The 17,740-nt window shown below is 51.0% G+C and overlaps 1 protein-coding gene across 13 annotated transcripts in view; it reads left to right on the forward strand.

Moving 5' to 3' along the window:
• JADE2 (jade family PHD finger 2) overlaps positions 1–17,740 on the forward strand; it is a 132,854-nt gene that overhangs the window by 90,060 nt on the left and 25,054 nt on the right. For 11 of the 13 annotated variants that reach the window (XM_010971623.3, XM_010971628.3, XM_074360673.1 and 8 more), the window contains 3 exons: positions 2,565–2,622; positions 4,690–4,778; positions 14,807–14,964. In XM_010971623.3, the coding sequence (XP_010969925.1) occupies positions 2,565–2,622; positions 4,690–4,778; positions 14,807–14,964 (305 nt within the window). The remainder of the gene's footprint in view (positions 1–2,564; positions 2,623–4,689; positions 4,779–14,806; positions 14,965–17,740) is intronic. The other 2 variants (XM_045507906.2, XM_074360678.1) reach the window with 1 other exon arrangement.

The following is a 17,740-nucleotide window of genomic DNA, read 5'->3' on the forward strand; positions in this document are numbered from 1 at the left end:
TGGAGGGCAAGTTGGGTGGGGAGCTGGCTGAGGATGGGGTGCAGGTCTATAGGCTGACAGGCACTGGTCCTGGGCAGCAGGAAATAGCATTATGAGAAGGGCATTGACAGTCAAGAGGTACTGTTGTAGGGACCTTCCTTACTGTACAGGGTCACTGCCCTGCTGAGGAGCTTCTCAGATGGGGGTTGGCAGGAGGACTGTCCACCTGGCCTGAGTCTGTCATTGTATTAATAATTAGCATCCGTACGGAGTGCCAGACACTGTGCTAAGTGCTTTATACTGCTCTCACTTACTCTGATCAGCTGATTCTGGCCCACAGATGTGTTTAGTTTGGCCCTCTCAAAAGTGTTTTAAAAATTCTGAATCATTTGCCAGCATTTTAAGTTCAGGAGATTTATGTAAAATTCCAAATCCAGACTGTGTCCTTTGGGAGATGTGTCTTTCCCAATGTCCTTGGTCTGGTGAGGGGTGAAGCTAGAATTTGAACTTGGCCTCCTTGAATCCAAAGCTGCTGCTTTTATGTTTTGGAAGAGCCTGGCTTGAAAGTGTCCTCTTTGTTGGAAATGAAGAGAAATGCAATTAATGTACAGGATTGCAGGAGAAAACAGGTGGGTGCATTTATAGCACCTCTCCTGCTACTCCTACCCCACCTGTGACAGGGCTGGGTTGGCAAGATGTAGGGTAGAGTCAAAGTTCTGTTAAAGTCACCTTTGTTGCACTCAGACCCCAGAGGACAGTGAGGTTGGGCAGCTGTGGATGGTGGAGCATTATTGCCCCATTCAGTCTGTGACCTGAGCCACTGGACTGCTTGCACTCGAGGCAAGGAAGTCTAAAGGTCAGGAGCATGGTCTCCTGAGTCAGATAGACCTCTTACAAGCACTGTGGTCTGAGCCTCATTTTCCTTTTCCTGCAAAACGGAAGCAACTGTCATGCCCACCAGCACCAAAGGGCTGTTCTGAGGCTTCAGTGAGGTTCCTGTGTACCAGGACACCCTCCTTCCTGAGCAATGACTGCTTAGCAGTTTTAGCCCTCATTGTTCCTGACTCCCTGGCATCCATGCTGCTCACCACCAGGCATCTCTCTGTATCTCCACACCCTCTAGAGAGCACTTTGCCTGCACCTTTGGAGCTGGGCAGCAAGCAGCTCCAGTGAACCTTCCTGTCATCTTGATCCTGCTGTTGGGGTGGAGAGAAGCTCCTGGCTAAGGTGGAGTTCAAGGCAGGAGGGTCCTCCTGGGCACCTCAGAGTTTTGGGTGTCACACCCTACCTTAGACAGTCAGTGCTCCCTAGTCTCTGCAGAGTCACAGTAAAATAAAGGAAACCCCACAGCTCAGCATGAGCAGACTTGGGGTGTCAGCAGGTGACAGATGGGATTCCGAGTAGGGGTGGGGAGCCTGGCTGACCTGCAGCTGGAATGGACTGCAGGGCTTTATTCCTACTGACACTTGCTACTTGCCCCTTGCTGTGGGCAATGAGGCAGCCCTGGTTCCGGACTGACAGGAACATGGTAGAAAGCACTCTGGACCCCAAGCCCCAGGTCTGTTTTCATATTAGGACTTGGCCACTGACTAGCTGTGAGACCTGGGTGGGTTAACAAGCCACTCGGTGTGCTCCCTTCCAAGAGGGGGCAAGAGCAGACTCTGCCACCCAGGACTGTGCAGGATTAGAGGAAGTAGTGGGTGGGAGAGCACTTCCAACAGGCAGGAGCTGACGGGGGCACAAAGGCAGCTCGGTGTGGGCTCAGGGATCAGACCACGTGGATTCAAATCCCAGTTCAGCCAGTCACTAGCAGGACAAGGCACTGAGCCTCCTCAGTAAATAAAGCTAATAGCTCACAACTCACCGGGTTGTTAGGAACATAAGGTAGCGTGGGTAGGGGAAAGAGCTCAGTATGGGCAAGTAGCCCTTATTAACTTGAAGTTAAATGCTGTAGTGGAGATAAAGTGGGTTCATACTTTCATCTGAAAAAGGACATTGTGGCGAGGGAGGGCAGCTCAGCCCAGACCAGTCACCCTGGGCCTGGTGTGTCTCAGAGACCCAGCTTGGAGCCTGCCCCCACCCGATTTCCACACCCCTCTGGCTACTGCTTTCAGGATGTGTTCTCGGTGCTGTCTGGGCTGGCTTGACCATCAGCTCAGATAACCCAATCCTCCTGGAAGAACAAGTCTTATTTCCTCTGCCCTTCCTCCTCAGCAGGGCACCACTTGTAACTTGCAGGTGGGAGTGGATTCTCTGGTGGGCCTGAGTTTCCTTGAGTGGAAGCTGGGCTGGGCGGGTCCTAGTCACTGTTCATTCTGGGGCTGCTAACCTCTATGTTGTCTTCAACCAGACTCTTGTTTGCCTGAGGCTCTGGGCTCAGTAGGTGGGAGATGTGGCCCCCTCTCCCACCCTCAAGGTCCCAGCAGGTGGGGTGGGCAGAGGGTGAGGCTGGCTGAGGTGAAGACTAGGGCATGGCCTTGTTCTCATTCTCTCTCTGCAGCAAGGTGAGTGTGGGGCAATTTTCTGAGAGGTTGAGGATTTCCCAAGCTGCCTGTGAGTATAATGGGGCCTGCCTTTTGTTGCAGATGGAAGAGAAGAGGCGAAAATACTCCATCAGCAGCGACAACTCTGACACCACTGACAGTAAGGCCTTCCATTTGGGGCTCCTACAGAAAAGCATTTGAATAATTATCAGGTCCACAGGCCCAGATTTGGGGGACACTGCCCCATGGTCTCCATGTGGATGAAAGCATAAATCAGGCCAGGTCCCTCTGCTCCTAAGAAAGTCCCATACCAAACCACATGGCCTCCAGGGCCTTTCTGTCCTCTTCCCTCTACTCCCTTCTACCCTCTAGCTCTCAGCTCCATGTGTTTTGCTCCAATTGGACCAGATGAACTCCCCTCTGGGCCTTTGCATATGCTATTCCTGGCTACCTGGAACACATCCCTTTCCTTCTGGCCCTCCTGTTGAGTCAGGGTCCTATGGAAGTGTCCACATAACAGAGAAAACCTGTCACTTTTTATTATAATTACCTGACAAGTATTATTTCCTAACCACTGGTAAGCTCCTTGATAAGAAGGATCATGTCTTGCTGACTGCAGTATCCCTCGAGATCAGGCACATAATAGGTGATGAGTAAATGTTTGCTGAAGAAATTAAATGAAGGAGTCTGACTTTCATGGAATCTTGGCAATAAAATCTCAGGTAGATTTGTGTGTGGGCTGGGTGTATCAGTTGGATATCTGGGTGGGGGACATTGTCATGTAGAAAATGGGGGGAGAGAAGGGAAGTTTGTGTCAGAAAAAGGTTTTTCTCTGATAGTAGAAGGCAGCTCTTCTCAGATGCCCCAGGAACCCAGGGCTGTGTGAGCCAGTTGAAGTAAAGAGTTCCATTCTGCCCTGTGTAGGAGAGATACACTGCCAGGAAGATCCCAGCTAGCTGTGCACCCTGGTGGAAGCCCAGGCTGAGGAAGAGACTGCACTGCCAGGGAGGCCGGGCCTGGAGCCCTGCAACTATAGACCTCAGTTTGTTCACATATGTGGTGAGCAGCTGGGATTAGGGAGCTCTCCAAGGCCCCTTAGAGCTTCAGGAGTTCTGCAACCCGCCAGTGCCTGAGGACATGTGCGCTGGGATGAGAAGTCAGGTTCCAGCCCTTCCCTCCCTCCAGGTTTCATTCACTGTCCCTTGGGGTCTGTTTGCTCAACTTGGCTCTGGTATCTGACCTGGCCAGCCCTTCCTCCCTGTGGCAGTAGATCACAGTATCTGGCCCTCTGTGGCTGCAGCCACACTGCCTGTGGCCTGTCTCAGTAGAGCCAAGAACTGTATCCACTGCTTCTAAGTTTATTGCAGGCAAAGGAACCCTTGAAGGCCAGGTACCTGCACTGGTGAGCATCTGGGCAGCTGAGCCCTGTTATCTGCATCAGAGTTGGGCCAGGCTGAGGCAAACACCCTTCCCACCAGTCCCTACCACTACCCACCCATGGCTGCTGCTCCTCTGACCTGTTGGGGTGGAGGCCACCCTGAGTGTAATCTGTGAGGGCCTTTGGACCCTCACGGTAATAGATAATGTTTATTGAGGCAGCGCTGTGTGCCAGGGATTGTGCTTAGACTTTACAGGCGTGATGTCATTTAATTCTCACAACAACTCTTTGAAGATAGTTATTCTCTTACCCTCATTTTATAGAAAAGCAAACCAAGGCTCAGAGAGACTCATTTACCCAAGGTAACAAGATAGTAAATGGCTGAGCCAGGGCTCAAGCCCAGTCTGTGGGTTTGCTTTAGAGCAGATCTCTTCCCACTGCCCTGTCTTGCCTCTGTATACTCACTGGACATCATCCCGGTGTCTGTTCTGCAGTGGGGGTGGAGAGTGGCCATGGAAGACTTATTATATCCCTCTTTTACCAAGGAGGAAGCAGAGGACCAGAGAGGGTAAGGGACTTGTTATGAATTACACAGCAAACTAATACTAAGTTCTTGTCCGACTGCCTTTTATCTCCCAAGCCTCTTCTGGTTGATGAGTGGAGGTTTCATGTCCCCATTCATCATTGGAGAGGCCCAGAGAAGGGACAGTCCACCAGGTGCTCACAGAGGTCGGCACCTCCTGAACATTCAAGGCAGAGCTTTACTTACAGACTTCCTTTCCTTGGAGATGGTTGGGTGGTGTTCCAGGCCTTCCAGGGGGCCCCTAATGGGCTGTGCTCTCTCTGCAGGTCACGCTACATCTGCATCAAGATGCTCCAAACTGCCCAGCAACACCAAATCGGGCTGGCCCCGGCAGAACGAAAAGAAACCCTCAGAGGTGGGTAGTGATAAGTGTCCTGGAGAAAGAAGAAACGGAAGTGGAGAGGGGACAGGAACAGAGACCTGTGGAGAGGGAGGGCTCTATGGGGGAAGAGCATTCCTGAAGAGATCACAGTCATTGCAAAATGACACCGGTGTGGCTGAATGGAATGAATGAGAGGACGTGGTGGGGGTGCCAGCTCTCATAGCCTTATAGTTGTGGTAAAGATGTTCCCATCAATCTGAGTGAGAGGAGCAGCCTTTCAAGGATCATAAGCCAGGTAATAACATAGTCTGAAGTTTTAATAAAAGGTCCCAGTGGCTGCTTTGAGGAGAAGGGAATATGAGAGGCGAGGGTGGGAGCAGGGAAGGTGTTTCGGTAGTTGTCTAGGAGAGAAACAGTGGTGGCTTAGAGCTGGGTGATGGCAGTGGAGTAAGAAGCGGTAGAATTTGGGACATTTTGGAGACTGGATTTGCCAAGGGTGACAGGATTTGCTGATACAGAGGTGAAGGATGGAGTCCTCAGAATCATCCAGTTGGGTCATCCACTCCTTATTATGCTCATTTCACATGCACCAACACCTTAAGCCTTCCTTACTTTGACCAGGGATGTTTCTTGTGGCAGGTAGAGGTGTTTATGGCCTCTAGAGCTGTGGAGAAGAGCATGGAGGTGGGTAGAAAAATGGACATGCAATCTTGCCTCCTGCAGCCCCTGAAAAATCACATCCTAGGGTCTCAATGCTCTCTCCCCATTTTCAATGCATTGCACCAGGTACAGAAGAGACCCTTGGCACAAACGAGGCTGCAAGGGCATTGAGTGCCCAAAAAGGGGGGTTTTGAATCTGCCTCTTAAGAGAAACTTTGTGGTGCAGCCCACAGAGTAGCCAGACACTGGTCTGAACACTACTTTTTTAATCCTTAAAACTAGCCCAGAGTTCTAATTTTTTCTGTTATAATAAGGAAACTGGAGGTCCCAAGGTTATATAGCCAAGATGTGAAGTTCTTGGGGCCAACAGGGTGGGAAGGCTCAGAGTTCTGGGGCCGGGCACTTGGCATGGGTTGAGGGAAGGTATCTTTGTTCTGAGCCTGCCTACCTCCTCTCCTCACCCTCACCACAGGGGCAATCCTGGGCTGCTGTCATTAGCCAGCCGCTAGGGAGGTCTTCTGCAGAACCTAGCATTTGAAAAAGGACTCCCTGCCTCCTCCAAGAACTGGCCTACCCTGGACTCTCCCTTGGTGTGTGTGTGTGGGGGGGTGCACTTTTGAGACCTAAAGCTTCCCATCCCCCCCCAACCTAGTGCCCTCCCTTGGCCCTATAGGGGAGGGTTGGAGATGGAAGGAGGTATCTCTAGGAATGCAGTAAGGACTGGAACGAAGGCAGCGGGTGAGGTGGGCATGGGAGGATGCTGTTCTTGAGGCTCTCAGTATCCTCCTGGTCTAGCCCTGCTCAGTGGGTGGAAGGGATGTGCTCAAGAGCACTGGGAAAATCAACTATACTTCAGTAAAAGAAGAAAAAGAGCACTGGGAAGTAGGAGGCAGTGTGCTAGGACCCTGGGAGCCCCTGAGACCACTCCTCCAGTCTTCCACCCCACCCTCTTCTTAAGATCTACAGGGGTTCCCAATTACTACTAGGGTTGAATTAGTAAAACAATAGCCACCTTTTGTGCCTTTCTGGTCCAGGGAGGCAGGAATTCTCCAAATGGGCCTCTGAGAATCCCACCTGCCCCCTGCTTTCAGGGGTTATTCAGATAGGAGAAGAGTTGGGAAGTTCTGGGGAGCTCCTGCTGCTGGCTTAGTCTCTTCCCCTGACTCTCCTCCAAGCACCAGCGGAAGGAGGGGACTCCTCTCTGGGTAGAGAGCCCAGGGGCAGAGCTGCCATCTACACCCGCCTCAGGATAGGCAGGCAGGCTGGGAGAAAACAGGTGTCAAGCAAATGTTGAGGGGAAAGAGTGATTTGCATGGGGCTGAAAATTCCCCTGCCTCTTGGGTTTTCCAGTGCAGGGCCTTTGAACCTTTCCCCATCTAAAAATACTGTCAGAGCATTGCAAGGGTGTTGATCCCCAGCCCTGCTGAGGACTGGCTATGCACCCTCCTGGGTTGAAGCCCAAGACCCTCCTCAGTGGGCTCTGAGTCTTGACTGGGCACACCCGCCCTCAAGCACTGGGCTCCTGGAGGGCTGAGGAATCCTTCCCCGCCTTGAACTGTCGCCAAGGACAAGCTTTTCCTCCCACAGCAGGCTGGAGAGCAGCCTGAGAGGTTTCCCTTGTCCCCTAAGTGAGGAGGCTGAGCCGTAGCCGGCATAACTTCCAAGTTATCGTGGGGCAGAGAGGAAACCATCAATGAAAGCTTCCAAATTATTTGGCTCATGAGAAGGCGGAGATGAAAGCAAGGATTTGGCGGCAGATGATGTTTGTACTAAATCTCCTTACTAGGCTGTCCCTTCTCTTTCTGTGCTCAGGCTGGATAGAAAGGCCTTTATAGTCTGCTGGGCCTCGGGGCTGAGGGCTTTGGACACCCTGGTGAAAGGGGGTCTGGAGTCCCTTCTGCTCAGTCCTCAGAGCAAGAAGCCTGTGCAGTGGTTTTCAGGCTGCTTACACGATCTCCTCTCAGTCTGGCCTGAGTTCCCAGCCTCGGTGCTTGCAAGTCGATGCATGTGGTGCAGGAGCCCCTTATTGGTGGCTACAGACCCAAAGGACCCATGGTTTCCTTCCTCTCCTCATCTGTGAAGGTGGACAGTGATGGGTGGGGATTTCAGGACCAGGAGTACTTAGCATGGCAGCAACACTGGCACGTAGAGCAGCTGCCAGCAATGGAAAGGACTAGGGTTGGGTTGAGGCAAGACTGGCGGGCTTGCCCCTGGGGTGACCTTGGCACTCTGAGGGTACAAATCAAGGGGCACTCTCTACACCAGCGGGAGATACCCCCAGCTGGAACAAAGTGCTCTGACAAGGAGTCAGGACCCTGGACAGGGCTGAGGCCTCGAGGCCCAGCTTCCCTTCTGGCCCTTAACCGGGGGTGGCCTCCCTCAGCCTGAGTGAAAGGGGAATGCAGGCCTTGGTACTGGGAGTACAGGACAGGCCCTGGGATTCCTGAAATGCCGGGTTAGGATTTTTAGTGGAAGTGCACAAAGTCTGAAGTTGTCCCAGGATCCTCTTTGGCAGTGGAGGGAAAAGGTGGGCCTGACCCCAGGGACACAGGCTGCTGCCTTCCTCTGCTTGCCAGCAGGATCCCAACAAAGCTGAAATCTGTCCTTTGGGGCTTAAGTCAGCCAGGCCAGTTCTGAAGGAGAGGAAGGGATTAGCCTCGCCTGGAGAGGTGGTATTAGCCTATAAACCACGCCGAGGCCTTGGGTTTCTGATCTGGCCTGTCTCACCAAATAGCATGACCGTAACTTTGTGGGTCATCTCTGAGAGCCTGGTGGAGATCACAGAACAGAGATTATTTTTTAAATACCAATACCAGACCCCCATCCCACCTCATCCCCAAGAATTCTGATTTGAATAGTCTGGACTGGGGCCCCAGGTAAGTGTAGTTTTTGAGAGCCCTCCTGCTGGAAGCCAGGGTTAAGAACTACTGCCATAGACTTTTCCCTGATCTGCTAAGACAGGAGTTTCTGGCTTGGTCCTCCCTGGAAGACCCTGAGGTTGAATGAGGGAGGGGAGGCCTTCCAGCCTGGTTCAGTGACCTAAGCAAAGGCAAGGAGTGTGGGTGGGGACATCCCCCACCTCACCCCTTCTCCCACAGTCGCTAGGATACTGACAGGTTTCTGCCAAGCCTTTGGCCTGGCAAGGGTGTGAAGGGCAGTTCGGGAAGAGATCCAGAGGCTAGCCCTGTGGTTTGGAGGCTGCTGTTTGAGGCTATGTCTCCCTCAGACCTGGGGCAGAGAGGCAGATGAACAGACAGACCAGGAAGTGAGGGTTTCCCCCAGGGAGGCTGTCCTGAGGCAGAAAGCTGTGTTTTCAGGGAGTCAGAGTCCCTAGGAGTCAGTCACCGGCAGGGACATGGGCTTTTAGGATCCTAGAACTACTGATAGTGATTAAACTCAGCAAACACTTGAGAGCACCTACTGGGTCCCGCCTGGTGTAGGGGCACAGAAAATGCAGGCTGTGTCCCTGGGGAGCTTGTCGTCTGACTGTTAGCAGGACGCAGGTGCTACACAGGAAAGTGTCCGTTTTGAGAAGTGCAGCCAGCTTTGCCACTAAGGAGCTCTGTGAGCTTGGGCAAGTCAGTTTCTGAGCCTCAGGCTCATCATCTGTAGAGCCCTGCTCTGCACCCTGCCATGCAGTTTCTGTTCTGTAGATGTGACTGCCTTGTCCTGAGGCCTGTGGAGCCTGGGGATTAGGGAGATCCCAGAAGTTAGTGGAGGTGAAGCTGGCCTCCTTGAGATGGAAGCCTGGATGGTCCCAGGACAGGGTAGATAGATCCCTAGATGAGAGAATGGGGCCTCTCTGCAGGTACCACGGCAGTCCTTCACCAGTGCCCAGTCTCTCGCCCCTGGGACAAGGCCTAGGAGAAAGAGGTGACTCTTGTGATTAGCCTCTGCCACCGTGCCACCGGTGGGGTGTCTTGCTGAAGTTCTGTCTGTGAAAGTTCCTATATACAGATGGCCTTCCCTTGGAAAAAGCAGCAAGTGAGAGTGAGAGTGCAGCTTATCTGCTTGAACCATTGCTTTTAGAAATGGGCCCCTTCTACTCTGGGTGAAGGCAGGGGTGGCCAGATTGTGTTGGGGTGCAAAACCAGAGGATAAATAAGATATGTTCCTGGAAGAGCAGATATATTATCCAGATGTTCAAACAATATATTTTATATTAAAACAATGTTGGCATATATTGTAGTAAAATACAAAATGCTCACAAACTTGAGAGATAAAACAGGAGACTCCAAGAAAAGTTTTTTTGCTTGCCCCTGTGGTTTCAAGCCCTGTTTCTAGCCAACAGTTCCTCTGCTACCCTGGGAGGCGGGCAGGCAGTAAGAGAGAGCCCTTCCTCTGGGCTAAGCGCCTGCTTTTGGAACCTCCCACTGCCTTCCTCTGGGGTGGGGGGCAGAATCTACTTCTCATATAGTCGGAAACATTGCTGCTCCCGCCAGCTGGAAAGGCCTCCCAGCCTCTGGGACTTGTCTTGCAAAAGAAATGTGTGCAATAAATTCTCTTTAAGAGTAGGAAGTGCTGTTATTCTTGTGAAAGAGAAAGAGATGTTGAGAGTGTGTGTGTGTGTGTGTGTGTGTGTGTGTGTGTGTGTGTGTGTTTTAAGTGTCTGACCAAATTAGCCTAATGGTAGCTTGAATGGAACTAGGCAGAGGGTGGCTGTTTCCAGAGCCCTTCTCCGGTGTTTTACGCTTAATTTTAAGTATCTAAATATGCTCTTGGCTGAGATACTCTTTATCAGATTCCAACCCAAGAAAGATTTTTAAAAGAAGAAATAGCTGACTGGCTTGCAGGCAGCATTGCAGTGGTTAAAGGACAGTGCAGACCTCAGACAAGTGGTTTAACCTCTCTGAGCCTTAGTCCCCACCTCTGTAAAATGGAGGTAATATGAATTTGGTGAGATTATATATATAAAACATGTAGCACAGTGCCTGTCATCCTGTAACAGGGCAATTCCTTTTCACTATTATTATTTCTCGTGAAATGAGGTCCTCGGAAAAAAAAAACTGTGATTTAAAAGTGTCTGGTAGTAATTTTATTTGGCTCTTTCAGGACAGACTTGCAAACATCCTTTGGGAGATTAGAGAGAGGGAGCCACTCCTGGCTTTGCATTGGGACTTCTGATGTGGACAGAGGTCAAGGAGAGGCAGTCTTGGCCAAAGCTGTTTTCATTGGCTTTGGGACGGTGACCAAGACCAGTTTCTAAGGTCCACCTGGAAGAATCCTTTGGATCAGCCCTGTGCCTCGAAGTTTCAGAGTTTAGTCATACTTCAGACAAATCCTGCAGTTCATTCACTCACTCATTGTTCCACAAGTGTTTTTGAGTACTCGATATGTGCCAGACACTGTGCCACAAACAGGCACAATGATAAACAGGACACATGCCATCCTCTGCCTCTTGCAGCTTAATTATTAGAGGAGACGGACATTAAACAAATAATTACACAAATAATCATATTTTGTAATTATGCTAAGTGCTGGAGCTTTTCCTTAAGTAATTTAACTTATTGGTGCCTCCTGGTCTGAATACACTATGATACAATATTTCACCCTTGAGAAAAGGGAGCAGAAACCATTATCCCAGGATGAAGTATTCAAATAAGATGCATAAATCTTAAGATCATATACAGGAGCTCTTAGCAAAGTACAGTGGAAGTTGCCTATTGTCATTATCTTTATTTGCTTTTGGAGATCATGTCAGACTCCACTGATACTTTCTGGCAGATCCCAGATTGGGTTCTTCCTGGGGAGATAGGTACAGAAAGCTAGATAGACTTTCCAATGGCTGTGGTTGTCAGTCTTGGTGAAAGGTGCTAGAGTGCAAGCCACGAGCAGTGTCGCTGCATCTGTGCAGAGCAGGGTCTTCAGCTCTCTTCAGAGCTGTGTTGGCACCTGTGGCACTCACACTGGTTGTTAAATTAGAGTTGTAGACCTTTAAACATTCTTCATACTGTTTGAAGAAGCTACAATTAACATCTCCCAAGCAGCTCAGCAGAACTTGGTTGCTAGGCAGCAGACCTTTAAAGACAATTTGTCAATTTCTGCCAAAAAAGAGGAAAATAGTAAACATTCACATTCTTCAAAAATTGCTTGTTTTCCAACTTTTAACTTCCTTGCCATGGCAGGGCCTCCAGTTCGTCAGTGTCCATTTTATTCTTTGTTTAGTTTTTGTAAATAATTCAAAGGCATTTTGGGAGAGTAAGTGAGCACTTTTCAAGCAGAACCTTTCGCGGTTCAAGACTGAAAGATGTTTGGGTTATGATTGGGTTGCCATATTTGTTGACAGGTTTTATCTAAATATACAGGAGTTTCTTTGGGAGATACAGAGTACCCAGCTGTAGCCTTGAGCAGCTACCCAGAAAGGTGGTGGCAAGTGCATGGGAAGCTCTTGAGCCATGCAGTCTTAGTTATTAGCACCTAGAATGTGCCAGGCCCTGTGTGCACTGCTGCAGCCTGTGGCCTGGCCAGACCTCACCAAGTTCACCTTCGAGTGGGGAAGACATGGCAAGAAACCAGGAGATTCTAATACAGGGACTGTGGGAGTTTAGAGGAAGGTTTTCCAGATCAAATGTGGACTGGACTAGGACCCTAAGGGTGAAACAGGCCACCCCTACTTTGGCAGGGAGAATGGTGTCTGTCCCGGCAGGGTCCTCCCACGTGCCAAGGGTGAACAGTATTCAGGAGGGAGACTGCCACTGCATCTATGTGGCCACAGGGACTGGTGGGCCCTGCAGCTCAGCCTGAGGGCAGTGAGAAGACAGTGGCGAGTCACTGGAGGACTTGGAACTTGAAAAGGTCACCACCTGATTTACATATTCCAGCACTTGGGGAAACCGCCTGATTTGGCTTTAGGTTAACTCAAGGGCATTGGCTATAAGCAGATGGCCAAGAAGGGCAGGGGTTGTGGGAGAGTGCTGGATTGTTCTGGAGTTATCTGTCTGGGTTCCTTTGCTACTTCCAACATGTAGGACCTTGTGTAGGTTGCTAAACTAACCTGGGTCCCTGGCTTCTCAACTGTAAAATGTGGATGATGGTAGCACCCACCTCACAGAGTTGGTATGAGGACTAATAATAAATTAATTCAAGAACAGCCATTAGGCTGGTGCTGGCCTCACAGTGCTCTTTAAGTGTTGGCTGTTACCTTTAAGATAGTGTTGCCCTTCCTGTCCATCCATGAGGTGTCTAACCTGTTCGTGGGGGCTTGAAAAGCATTGCCTGAGGAGGCAGCTGGGGCCTCGGGCTCATCAGGTAACTCCAGAGGGGCCCTTTAATTCACTCATTCATTTAATTATCCACTCAGTCACTCTTTATTGGGTACTTACTATGTGCCAGTCACTTGGCAAGCACCAAGAATGCTGCAGAGAATAGGACAGGTGTGGCAGGAGAGATGACAGGAAACAAGCAGCATGAGTACACCAGTTAAATTTTCAGGAGTGTAAGTACTGGGAGATGAGGCAGGATAGTGGGCTGGAAAGTGGCTCTGTCAGGTGGTCGGTGCTCCAGGTGATCAGGGAAGGAATCCTCAGAGGTGGCACTTAAACTACAGCTCAGGATGAGGGAACAGCAAGAAGTTTCAAAGTCACCTGTGCCTTTTTAGCGGGGCACAGTGTGATACTTGGCTCTTGAAGGGTTGGTTTTTGAGGTGAGGTAACGGACTTTCCCAGGTGGGCAGTTCCCCATGGCATCAGAGCAATAGGGCGTTAGATGTTGTACCACGTGGTTTGCCAGGATTGGGAGAACTTTGAGACAGTCATGAATCCACTGTGGGTTCAGTTCACCTCTGCCACATCCTGTTCTGGGGCCCAGAGGGAAATAACCCAGCCTCAGCCTTGCTGGGCTTGGCAGAGGCCTCAGCTAGGAAAGGCCCCAGCCAACGAAGGAGGGTGCCAGAGGACACCAGAGATGCACCCAGTACCTGAGTTTGTATTCTTGCTGCTCACTAATAATATATGCAAAGTATCAAGGCTGTGAAATCTTTGCCACATTTTATCTTCCGTTTAATTAGCATTTAATCGTAATCTTTTAATTTTTTCACACTGGCACACTAATTAAATGTTAGGGTGTTAGTCTTAACAATTAAATTATATTGGCAAATACAGTCTTAAAGAAACTTGACCTTCTGCAAGCCAGGGCCCTCTCTAGCTAGATGCAGACGTTAATTAGATTTCTGCAAGATGCTTCCTTGAGCCCTCTTGGTGCCCCCATTTCAGTTGCTTCCTTGTGGTTACAGCCCTAGATTCAAATGAGACACACAGCCAGTGAGTGGGGCCTCCCGCAGGCAGAGGTTACCACTGAATGACTTGTCATGAGCCTCTGGAAGGCTGGTGGATGCTGATTCTTCCTGGGAGTGGGTTTGGGCTTTAGAGTTGGGTCTGAGGCCTGGAGGACTTCTTGAGGTGGTTTCTCTTATCTCCATAATGTGACCTCTCCCTTAACTTGTGATTCTCATGTGATAATCACTGGGAAAGTTGGTACCAAAGCAAGTCACATGGTTTTTGGAGCTGCCACCAAGCCCTACAGCAGCCCTTTGTGGGGACCCCAGTGAGACCAAGCAAACCAGAACAGACGAGGCATTGTCAGTGCCACTGGGGCTGGGCTTGCAGGTTGTTCTAGGGTAGAGGTGGCGACAGCAGACAGAGCGCTGGGAAGAGCAGTTTCCCCCAGAGTGAGCAGGTGCTCAGAAGAAAACCAAAGCAGGAGGCTGTGTCCACTCCCAGCCCGACCCTGAGGGAATTTGGATGGGCTTGACTGAGAAGGAATTCCACACGCTCCTCCTGCCCCATTGCACACAGGTTGGTCCTTCAGAGCTCCCATAGAGCAAGGTGCTTGATGTCCTTGTTCTTAAGGGACCATGGAGACCCTGACCCATTGGGAAGCTGATCTCTAGGCAGCCCCAAACCCCAGCCTCTCCCTCGGCTGTTTCCATGAGACCCTGGCATGTGGTTGCCTGGGCTCCTTTACACCTGTGCCTGTGGTTACAACTACAAGTGTAATTTTTGATCTTCAACAGAAATTCCCTGAACAGTCACTCCATGGCAGTATTGCATTCACAGAAGCCCTTCTGCCATCTAATTTTTCCTCACTATTTTTGCCTTTCTCAGCTAATCTTTCCTCTTCCCTCTGAGGTCCACTTCCACGCATCACTCAAACTCTGTCATTGAACAGGTCAGAACATGTAAAGTCAATTCAACATGTTTATTGAAGATCTGTGCACAAAGCACTGTGCTGGGTTCAGAGAAGATACACTCTTGTACCAACTGTTTTTGTGTTGTCTTCTTATTTTATAGTGAGTGGGCAGAAAGCCCACTTGAGTTGCATTTGCATTTTCCTGCCCTGGCCTGTGGAGACGACCACCCAGAGGCAATCTGAAGCCATTCTCTCTCTACCCTTGCTCCTGACAGGTTTTCCGGACAGACTTGATCACAGCCATGAAGATCCCAGACTCATACCAGCTCAGCCCGGATGACTACTATATCCTGGCAGACCCATGGCGACAGGAATGGGAGAAAGGCGTGCAGGTGCCCGCTGGGGCAGAGGCCATTCCAGAGCCCGTGGTGAGGTGAGCTGGGCAGCCCAGGCCAGGGGGCCATAGGCAGGGGAGGAAGGGGAGGCTAGGACCAGGCCAGAGCCCTGATAATCCTCAGATTCCTTTCTAGTCCATCTTACGCTTAGGTTCTTTTGTCCTTAAAAATACATGGCAATGTTCCAGAAATATTGGCAGTTTACCTCTGAGGCTAAGGGCTTGGGCTTGGCCTCAGCTCTGGAGCCAGAGAACCTGGGTTCAAATTGCCACTCACATTCAGTGAAACCTTGGGCCAGAAATGTAATCTCCCTGGGCCTCAGTGTCCTTATCTGTGAATTGGAAGTGATAACAATAACACCTGCCTCACACAGTGCGCCATGCAGATGATGTAGGGAAGTGATCATGGAAGGCCCTGGGCACAGGACCTGGCACACGTGAGCACTCAGTGAAAACTGGCCATGAATTAGCTTGATTGTGATCCAAACTGTGTCCCACCAGAGGATCTCATCAGGGAACTCTCCAGGCTTTTAACTACTCCTTAAGATGGGGATAAGCCATGCTCTTGACTTCTTAAACCTTTTAAAGGAGTTGTAAGTGGGAGGGAATTGAGTATCTGGCATGCACATCAGATGCTCAGGAAGCTGTTGCTATGACCAGCCTTTGAGGAGGCCCCCCTGCCAGGGCTGGGTGAGGGTTGGGTCAGGGATTAGTCCTCTCTGGGTTCTGTAGCCTTCTGATCTTGTAGGTCAGAGAGACCCCTGGTGCTCTTGTGAGGAGGCGGTCTTGTGGCTGTGGGCCAGGCCTCTGGTGACAGAGTTCAGTCAAATGCTTCTTTCTGCACCCTGGGAAACCCTCCAAGTCATGTCTCAGACAGAGGGGCCTGCTGTCCTGGTCACCCCTGCCCACTAGCCCGCTGGCCTGGTTAGCTTGTGTTATTGGCAGTCCATTCCTGGCCTTGGCAGCCCCATGGCTCTTGCTGAGGCCCACTTTGACCAGGCCTGGGGCAAAGATCTCAGCAGTCACCTCCTTTGACATTGGCACTGATGCTTCCTGGCAGCCACACCTATGACTGGCTCACAAGCACCCAATGCCCATCTGGTGTCAGGCCTGATCTGGGCAAGCGATTACAGAAGCCAGGCAGACTCCAAACCCCATGGGCGCTCAGTGAGGACTGGGTGTAGGGCAGTGCTCATCTTCCTGGGCTCCCGAGGGCTGAGTGCCTACCAGCTCCTGTCTGTGGCCCTCTGAGAATTAGGGAAGCTCCAGGCCTCTTGGGAATGGGAGCATATGCAGGATTTGGAGAAAGAATTTATCCTCCACATCCCCTGCCCGGGGCCAGAAATGTGGGTCAAGCTCCTAGCCAGTTTCACATTCTCACCTCTGCAGACTGAAGACCTGTTACTGACTTCTTTGAGCCTGTTTCCTCCTCCGTAAAATGGGGCTAATAATAGTACATGCCTGATACTGTGGTGGTGTGGATTAAATGAGAATTTGTATGCCAAGGGCCCAGGAAGACAAGACAGAGGGGTGGGCCACCAGCTGGGCAGAGAGAAGTGAGTCCTGATTAGGCTTGGCCCGGTACTCTGTCCTCTCTCCTTGATGTCAGCGTCAGGTGGTTCCTGGGTAATTAATTGCAGATGCCTCCACACCAGTAGCTTGGCTTCAGTTGGTGCTTTATCTGTTGACATCAAGAAGAGAGCACGTGTTCAGACAGCTCTGGCTCTGCTAGGTGCATTCCCTGCATACGCACGGCTGCTCTAAGCTGACAGGAGCCAGGACCCTTGGCCTGCCCACGCTCTTGGGAGAGGATAACCTGGAGGAGGGAGGGGTGCTCTCTTGGAGGAATCTCCATGCCCCTTTTTCCTCACCCACCTCCAGCCTGGTCCCTCCGTCTCCTGGGGCACCGTCTGCTACACAGCCCCCATCAGGAAGCCAGTGTGGTAGCTGCCACAGTCAGAATGGTTATAGGAGCTGCGTTCCTGAGACCTTGTTCTTCTGGGCCTGATGTGCTCATCTTCTCATTTAATTATCGTATTAGCCCTCTACGGGGCATGTTACCGTCCCCATTTTGTAGATGAGGAAGTCGGGAAATTCTGGGGAATTCCCTGCGTGACCGCCAGGGCTTCGTGGGCTGGGCCAGGAAATTACGAGCCACGGGAACAAGCCTTGGGTTGCCCCTGTGTGGCCCAAAGAGAGTCTTGTGCCCTGATCACCCTGGCATGCTGACTCTGACTGCCCTCCCCCAGCTGCTACCCTGGCCCCCTGCATCCCTCTCACTTTGCCCACTCCTCCCTGGCCCTTGGGCAGGTCTGTCCACCTCATGATCTGACACTTCTCTGGATAATGAGAACCTCTCACCCTCAGATCATGAATTAAGGGAGGGCCTGCACTGCACCCTTAGTGTGGCCAAAAGACTCAGCTCAGCAAAACCAACCTCTGGTGTTTATCTGGTCTTCTGGAATATAGATCCCTCCTCTTCTCCAGATCCCAGTGCACCCATCCACCTCCTCCCAGCTGGCCTCAGCCCTACTGGCTGCAGCCGAGACTGAGGCCTTGGCCTAGGGTGAGGTCAGTTCACGCCTGGCAGGAGAGTTTCCTCCATAGTCAGAGCTGGAAGAGGCCAAACAGATGAAGATGAGAGCCTCACCAGGCACAGGAAATGCCTTTTCTGTTTTGAGCCCTTTAGCCCCAGTTTCCCAGAGAAAGGAATGTGATCTTGGCCCCCAGAGGTCTGACCAGGTGGCAGCTGACTGAGCACACAAGCGTGGGTAGTTATGCCGATAGGTGGTGGACATTTGGATAGGGGTTATCT

This window comes from Camelus bactrianus, chromosome 3 (genome assembly GCF_048773025.1).
Source record: "Camelus bactrianus isolate YW-2024 breed Bactrian camel chromosome 3, ASM4877302v1, whole genome shotgun sequence".
In the NCBI taxonomy this organism is placed as follows: Eukaryota; Metazoa; Chordata; class Mammalia; order Artiodactyla; family Camelidae; genus Camelus; species Camelus bactrianus.